General features: G+C 27.4%; 1 protein-coding gene across 1 annotated transcript; it reads right to left on the bottom strand.

Annotated features, from left to right (window-relative positions):
• Positions 1-1,734: 1,734 nt before the first annotated feature.
• On the bottom strand, positions 1,735-3,823 carry LOC125608649 (aquaporin NIP3-1-like). The gene is made up of 3 exons (XM_048779083.1): positions 3,701-3,823; positions 3,087-3,311; positions 1,735-2,565 (listed from the first exon to the last, which is right to left on the bottom strand). Exons 1-3 carry the CDS (start codon positions 3,821-3,823, stop codon positions 2,260-2,262), a joined length of 654 nt encoding a protein of 217 aa, XP_048635040.1. The 3' UTR covers positions 1,735-2,259.
• Positions 3,824-8,630: the final 4,807 nt, after the last annotated feature.

The following is an 8,630-nucleotide window of genomic DNA, read 5'->3' on the forward strand; positions in this document are numbered from 1 at the left end:
CAAATCTCTTGAAAAAGATTATAATAAGATCTTAATTGTCATAAATTGAATATAAATAGTTTCAACTAATTTTGTAATTAATAATGAAATTTTACTAAAAGAATAAAATTATATCATATTTTATCAATTTTATAATAATATCTATCATTTTAAAATAAAAACGTTATATTGAACAAAATATGATAAAATTATTTTAAATTGATAAGCTAACATATTTTATTTTTATAAATATAAAATATTTATGCTAAAAATATAATATGTTGGTAGAACGGGTTAATATTAGTAAACTATATAATACATGTATAAAAATTTAAATTATCTCAAACTTTTTAATATTCAGTAATTTATTATATAAATTAATAAACATTAAAAACTTACTAAAAAAATATAGCGATTTGAATTACGGATCATGATTATGATAAATTAAATACAAAATTGTTTTCATATATGTTATTTCACGCATTAAAAAATTTAGTTTAGTAATCAAACGCAAATTCAATAGGACAAATATATAATATGCAACATATATGTGATGATTTTAATTTACAGATGAAAACTATAAAATTATTATATTTGGCATAATTATACAAACATTTAAATATGTGAGTAACATTAAAAATATATAATAATTATGTAAAACAAATATCAATATATATAAATGTGAAAATATATACCCGCACGGTTGTGCGGGTGGAAATCTAGTATAACTTTATAATTCAATGTTAACTAAAATTTATTATAAAATAAAATTCTATTCTATTTTATATATATTTTAATTATATTATGTATTATATTAAAATAGAAGTACTATATGAATTAAATATGGGTCTCATTGACGCGTGGATCCCACAAAAATTTTTAAAACCAGTCTCCAAAATCACTAAATAAGGATTAGTTTTTGGGGAGTTTTTGCAATGTTTGTGAGTCCTACCGATACGTGACGGTCTGCGATTGATTTTTTTTTTTTATAGAAAGAAAAAAGAAAAAAAAAAGAAATTCTTAAGGACCCCATTTGGGATTTCACAGAGCCACTTTTACAAACAAGAAGATAATCACGCGGTCCTAATCGCAGATTATGTAAGAGAAAAAGATAATCAAAGCCTCCTAATCGATTGAAACCCATATCGATTGAAACCCTAATCCCTTTTACCCCAAATCGTTTACCCCCAAATCGTTTAGGACCGTATCCATTGAACCCAATTCGATTTCAAAAAAATAGAAGAAGATATACCGAAATAGATCGACAAGAACCCAAAAATCTCCAATTCCAGTGAAACCGAAACCCTAATTACAAACGAAAAAATTCACAAATCGTTTCAAATCCCACAGCCAATCACTACACAAGAACATAAAGAAGAAGAAACCCAATAAATATCACAAATCCGTTGTAGAAAGACTTCGATTTACCTTGATGGCTCGAGGTGATCGAATCGCATAAACCGTCGTCTTTTTTTTTTCTTTCTCTTCTTCGCAAATGATTTCATTTTTGTTTCTGAATGCACGTTTACCCTTCGACCGGTCCAATACGAAGCTGCCACGTCCCTACGGATTCGATCCGTTAACCCCTTCTCTACGGACTGCTCCTTCTCAGTATCACACTTTTTTATTAATTTTTTATTCACATGCTGCAGTTAAGGATTCGCATAAACCCTGCGTTGTGGATGCTCTAAGAGTTCCCGTAGGAGTTCACCAAAAATAAAAGAAGCAAATCTCCAGATCCACATTAGAAAATATATAACATAAACAACTAGTTCAATACACACAAATACATCAACGCGCGAAATGAAAACCTCAAATAGACACCAAACACAACAAAAAGACAACAATCACGATGACCAATCAAATATTATTCAATTATTGTTGCAACACATCTGTCTTTCACGCCAACTTGCATGTGATATTGCATGTGTCATTAATATCAATGGGAGATGAAAGTATGAAAATTTTCCGGTTATTCGGATCAACCATTTGAAGAACACAAAATTCCTCTAGAGATGCTTCTTTATTGCAATTTGGACGTATTATCTCACCAAATGATTTATTTGTAGACCGTAACATATTATAAGTCCATGCACCTGTCAATGCTCCGACAACAGGTGCAACTATGTATATCCATAAATCCTTATAACATCCCCATATATATGCAGGGGCCAAGCTTCTTGCTGGATTCATTGATGCTCCCGAAATTGGCCTAATCGATTAACAAATAATTTTCTTGCACATTTTGTTATAACATTCATAATAACTTTGTAATATATATTATAATGGTTTTCGATATACGTACCCGCCGAACAAGATGTCGAGTACTACAGTTGCACCAATTGCAAGACCTGCAAATGATCTGTTGGCTCTTTTATCAGTAGCTACAGCCGAAATAACAAACAACAAGTTGAAAGTAGCGATGAATTCCACTACGAACGACGCTGTGTTAGAACTTGACGGGTGTGTTCCCACATAAATAGCGCCTTTGAGGCTACAACCATTGTTGTTCAGATTGAACAAGAGCCGAAGAGATTCTATCGCTAAGGTTGATCCGAGAACTTGAGCGGCAATATACCCTGGAACCTATATAAAAAGATTGATCATAATTCAATATTATACCTACGGTTTATGGATCTAGTTCGTATTACGACATTTTCTGAAGAAGGGAAAAGTATATGCAAAGTAAAATATGAGAAAACGTTTTGATATGATTAAAATATTTCGGAAGACATTTAAAATTCGAGATCATAGGGTGACAAAAAATATTATCATGCATATGCATGATGTTAACGTAAATCATATCTTGTCATTTCATGAACCGCATCATGTCATATAAAATGCTATATTATTCTTTTTGATGGGTACAATATATGAGAGAACGTTTTGATTTGCTTAAAAATTATCGGAAATATATATTTTTTGAATTATTTCATATGAATAAAAGATGTTCTCATGCATTAATGTATGATTCACGTAAATATCTTCTCATTTCGTCCGCAGCATCATGTCATATAATACCCGATATTATTTTAGATGGGTAAAATAGTAACATTTATAAAAATATAAGAACTGAATTTGATAGTATGGTTTTCTTCTTTCGTCACCTGTTTTAATGGAAATTTTCTAGAAGAAGCAAGCGCAATGGTAATAGCAGGGTTGAAATGTGCACCGGAGATATGACCTATTGAGTAGGTCATCACCATTACGGTTAAACCCCATGTCAAAGCTATGCCAGGAAGTGTCACCGGTTTACCGTACGTATCATTTACCACGATTGCCGAGCAGCCAGCAAATACCAGAGAGAATGTCCCCACGAACTCGCCAAACAACTAGAGTATACAAGAATACGTTTTAGTTATGTGTATATATATATAACAATTAAACTCAATCTTAAGTTTACAAAAAAAAAACTCAATTTCATCATCATCACATATGATAACTAAACCGAGTTTGAGTTCCATGGTATTGATTGATCTGCTCGTTTTCAATATCTAAAACACCATAGCTAAGAAATAGAATAGTTAACTAAAGTATTAAACTCTTTTAAACTACGTTTTAGAAATAATAAGTCTACCGAACTGATCCTGTATAGATGTTAATTGGGTTTTGATTATTATACTTCAAATTTTGAATGTTGTAAAAAGCCAAATATTTGAACGAAAGTCAAAACGAAACGTGCATATCAATGTTCGATAAAATAAAGAAAGCGTATCATTACCTTTTGAACGAAGGATATGAATATAGGAGGGCGGGGAGAATCTTGTGAGCGGGATCCACCACCGGATCTACCATCTTCGATGTCTAAGTTGGCGATTTGTGTCTGACCAGTAATATTTGCCATTGATGAGAGACTTTTCTCCAAAAATGTTTATGGGTTTGTGGATTACTCTAGTTTGTGTTCGTTTATAAGCAAATGATTAACGCATGTTGACGAATTATTCCTAGAATAAAGACTGATTTTGATAATTTTTTTACACCCAAATATATGAAAATAGCAAAAAAAAAATCATAGCAAAGGCGGACCTAAGGGAGGGGGAGAGTGTGGAAATTGCCAGGTAAGCAAATATCAAATAGTTTTAGTTTATATGGTTTTATAAAAAAAAATCAGCATGCAGGTTAAATCTCCTTATATTATATTTTGCCCTTATTATTCAAGCTGTGCCACGTCACACTGATGTGGGATTTTAAATAGTTTTGTTTTGTGATGGTTTTATACTAAAAGATCAGCAGGTTAAATCTCCCTTAATATTTTTGTTATAATATAGTATGCCACAATAATAATTTTTAGATCTGCCTTTGCATTCATAGTTATTTATTTTTGCCACAAAAATAAGGCATGTGATTTGTGGTTATTTGCTTAAGAAATATGTAAAGTATATAAAACTCTGTTAGTAAGAAAATATCGATTGTTGGACTCAATTTCGGTCCGACTTTTATTGGGTCTGGATAAGTTGGGCCATGCAACTTGCGAAAAAGCCCAACCCATGCTAGCAAGTTCGAATCGATTTGAATAACCGGAGATCGCGGAAATATTGAGGGAAATCCGAGATCGATCAATTATAAAAATTGATCGTCAGGAACAAAGGAAGGGACATAAAAAAAAATCCTAGAGAGAACTTAACACACATCGATCTTATTTCACTTCACTTTAAATCTTTGCTTTTACTGATCTCATTTATAGTATTGGATCTTGTTTTTCTTATTGTATTAAGTTTTATCCATCAATAAAATCCATCTTTGTCTACCGAAATCTGATTACATCGTTGTGTTCTAAAGATATTGTTGTTCACACATTTTCTCTTCCGTATATTAAACTTTTGATCACTACTAAATACTCAGTGTAGATTTTAGGATTTACATCGATTAATTCAATTTTTTCGTAAACGTAAACTCCTAAAAACACAGATCGCCAACATATAAGAAGTATATTGAGCTTTGAAGAATAAATGACTAGGTCGACATTGACAGATCTGAACGGTTTGTAAAATGTGGTTTCCTAAAAAAAAAAGTGATTCCCTCAAGAATTGGAGATGTTGAAACTTCTCGCAAAATAATATAGGTGGCAAGTGAAATGCAGTTGTGTTGGATAAATTTATTTGAAATGCGTTTCTGTATATGATCTCACCAAAGATTTAATATGTTGTAATGAAACTTTAAATTAGTTTCACATACACAATTTTCAATAACATAAAAACCAATTTTGTAAAATTTACTTATTTTGTTATATTTCTTAACATACACGAATATCCCCTATATATTAATAGAAAACATTTAAAAAGTTATAACCTGTAGCTTGTATTTATTAAAAAAGTGTCATGCTGAGTTGTCACGTAATTAGAATTTGGTGATTTTTTCGTGCTCGTGCACGGACATAAATATTTATAAAGTAAATATACTATAATAATTGATTGATATTTACTTTTACTTTTAAATTAATTTATAATTCTATTAATAATATTGTATTACTTTAATTATACATATGATTTTAGATATTTTATATCTAATTGGTTTTGTAGTTTTATATAGTCAATTTAATTATCATTTGGACATATTGGATTCCATTTATTTCTTTGAATTCAACTATAATATTTTTTATTTTAAATATATTAATTTTTAGATTAATTTTCTTATTTGTATTTAGGTTGGTTGTTGTTTTAGATATGTAAGTATATTTTAGTAAGATTATGTAGAACTTAAGAAATCTTGTGCATAGAGTGAAATAAAAAAAATAAACTAAAATGTGTGATTCCAAATTACATAAATTAATATAATGATAATATTTGAAAGTCTCATGCATATATAAAATTTTACAAAAGAAATTGTAACAAAGAGTTAATATTTTATTTTTCATTTGTTAATATGTTTTAAGTCATCCTATAATTTATATATTCTTATTGTAGTTGAGTCTATGCTTTTAGATATAAAATGTGTTAGTCGAGTCACTCATGTTGTAGTTATTTGATCAAAAGATGTTTATTGTTAAAATTTATTTTGAGTTTTTTAATATCTCTTAAAATATGCAGTAAAAATGTGATTGTTTTGAGAAATTATATTATATAAGTAAAATCTAATTTATATTTTTGCTGTAATTGCAAGATATTATAGTCAACAAAATATAGGAAAAAAACATTTCAATAATACTAATTATAAATTATTATTTTTGTCCATTAAACATATATCATTTTATGTTACATAATTATTTTATGCAATCATCTAAGAAAATAGATAGATATATAAAAATAAATTCTATTACTTTGAAAATATATATATTTGTATTGTGTAAAATTATGTTTTTAAAGATAAATATTTTTTTATAATATCAAGATCATTTGTGTGATCTCTCTTTGTGAAATCACGTTATATACAAATATTTGTTTTCATCTAAGAATATATAGATATAAGAAAAGTGTTTTATTACTTCAAAATTAAAAAAAATCTTTTATATGAAATATTAGTATTTTTCAAATTTTCCTTTTTATTATGAAATCATATTATATATACATATATATATTCGTTTTTAATTTTTTTTTTAACTTTATAAATATTTCCTTTCTGTTTTATATTGTTATTTAGAAAATTTTAAAAAGAAAATAATAGTATTTAAAATGTAATTATTTTTAATTCATTAAAGGTATCATAGTAATCAACCACCGTGAGAGTTAACGTGAGCATGACACCTAAGAAAGTGACTTCTCATATATTATTATAGAGATGCTAATTTAGTTTACATGGCGGCTTGATAATCAATTGAAAATTTTGTTAGTGCAAAATTAAATTGTTAGGAAATGTTATATTATATAGTATGTCCATTATGGACCATTCATTTATCAAATTGAATTCTTTCTTTAAATAAAACCTACGGAATTGCCTAATGTGATTAAGATATATATGTTAATTAATGATTTTAAATAATAAATATTTGCTAACAATCTGTATACTTTTTATCATTTTTTTTTAATTAATGATTATTAAAATAAATTACATAATTAAATTAATCATATAATAAAATTTTAGATTTTTTTGTATATGTTGTATTTTGAATTTTTCAAAACAAATATAAAAAACAGTTAAAAGTTTCACATAAACTTTTGTGATTAATGTTTAATTTTTTTCCTATAATAAGATACAATGATTAGAAAATCATATGAATAAGTAATTTTATTTCAATAGGTATTTATGTTAACATATATATATATATATCGTTTAAATTAAACAATATATATCATATGAAATACATACTGATATTTTGATATCTACGTTGAACATATATTGAAAAGTTAATATTTTAATTTTGAAATCTTCATTGTTTTTTAATGATTATAAATTATTGAAACCACTAAACATTCCACATTAAAAAAATTGATGGCGTAAAATTTTGTTACAAAAATATGTAAATAATCATAAAATTATATGAGTAGACACCTCATTTAATATATATCTATATTAAAAGTATACTATATATCTATGTTAATATCATTTAAATTTAATTATATATCATATACGATAGATAAGATTGATTATTTTGATTCATTTATCCTAAAATGATTGCGAATAAACAAGAGCGATCGTTTGATTTATATGCGCATGCTAATTTATTTACTATTTGTAACTGATTTCTTAGTTTTTAATATATAATTATTATTTTATTATTTCATAATATGCATAAAAACATAAAAGAAGTAATAAATATAAAATATTTATTATGTTCAAGGTGCAAATCTTAACCTTAGTATATATCTCTTTAATAGTTTCAAATCTTAATTATTTTCTAAATCTGAGGACAAAAAAAATAACGAAATGAGAATAAATTCAAAAATCAATATTTATATCGAGCAATAACCAAAATGAAAAAAAACACAAAAATAAAAAAAATATTGAAGATATTTAGGATTGACACGTGAATGCAAACTTTTCATAGGCATAATTAACTTTTAAATTACTAAGTCATGATATAAAATCGAGCTTTCATATTTTCATTGTAACCAAATAGTAGGCCTGAGATTCTTCGGTCTAAACGTTAGGTTCTTATGCGATAAATGATTTTTTGACCTAAAATATTTTTAAAACGAAATCAGCTCATGAGTAAACAAATTATATAATTAACAAAAAAGTTTTTAAGAAATGATTTAAGGGCCAAAAAATTTATTCGATCAAGAATATACATTTTATTTTTCCATACGATATTTCTTAGATAATTTTCATATAAGTTCGCCCTGCGCAAGGCGCAAGTCTTATCCTAGTGTATGAATATAATGAGTACGATTTACGGTTTTACTAATAATCTCAAAATTTATTCCATTTATTTTTTAATTCTACAAACAACTATTTATTTTATTATTTTTTTGAACGCTGAATATATTATGCTATTACAAACTCTGAAAAGTATTAAATATGATTCTACAGCCGACAATTTTACATGCCTTATGAAGATTCACGCCTGATTGCATCACATGAGCCGCCCTATCAGATCCATGCTTGACGGTATTTCTTGCACCCTCCGGGAATTGAAACTCAGACCTCATGGTGTAGAAGCATTGATAAACTTTTGGTCAAACCACTGGACCAAGGGGCTTCCACAACTATTTATTTTATTCAGTACCGCAAATTTTGTGTCCAGCCCACCACACCCCGTTAAATGAATGCCTACT

The sequence above is a fragment of the Brassica napus genome, chromosome A5 (genome assembly GCF_020379485.1).
Source record: "Brassica napus cultivar Da-Ae chromosome A5, Da-Ae, whole genome shotgun sequence".
In the NCBI taxonomy this organism is placed as follows: Eukaryota; Viridiplantae; Streptophyta; class Magnoliopsida; order Brassicales; family Brassicaceae; genus Brassica; species Brassica napus.

Coding starts and splice junctions, on each gene's coding strand:
- LOC125608649 (XM_048779083.1), bottom strand. CDS start 3,823: ATGGCAAATATTACTGGTCAGACACAAATCGCCAACTTAGACATCGAA. Junction 3,312..3,700: donor TCATATCCTTCGTTCAAAAG/GTAATGATACGC, acceptor TGTATACTCTAG/TTGTTTGGCGAGTTCGTGGG. Junction 2,566..3,086: donor GAAAATTTCCATTAAAACAG/GTGACGAAAGAA, acceptor CTTTTTATATAG/GTTCCAGGGTATATTGCCGC.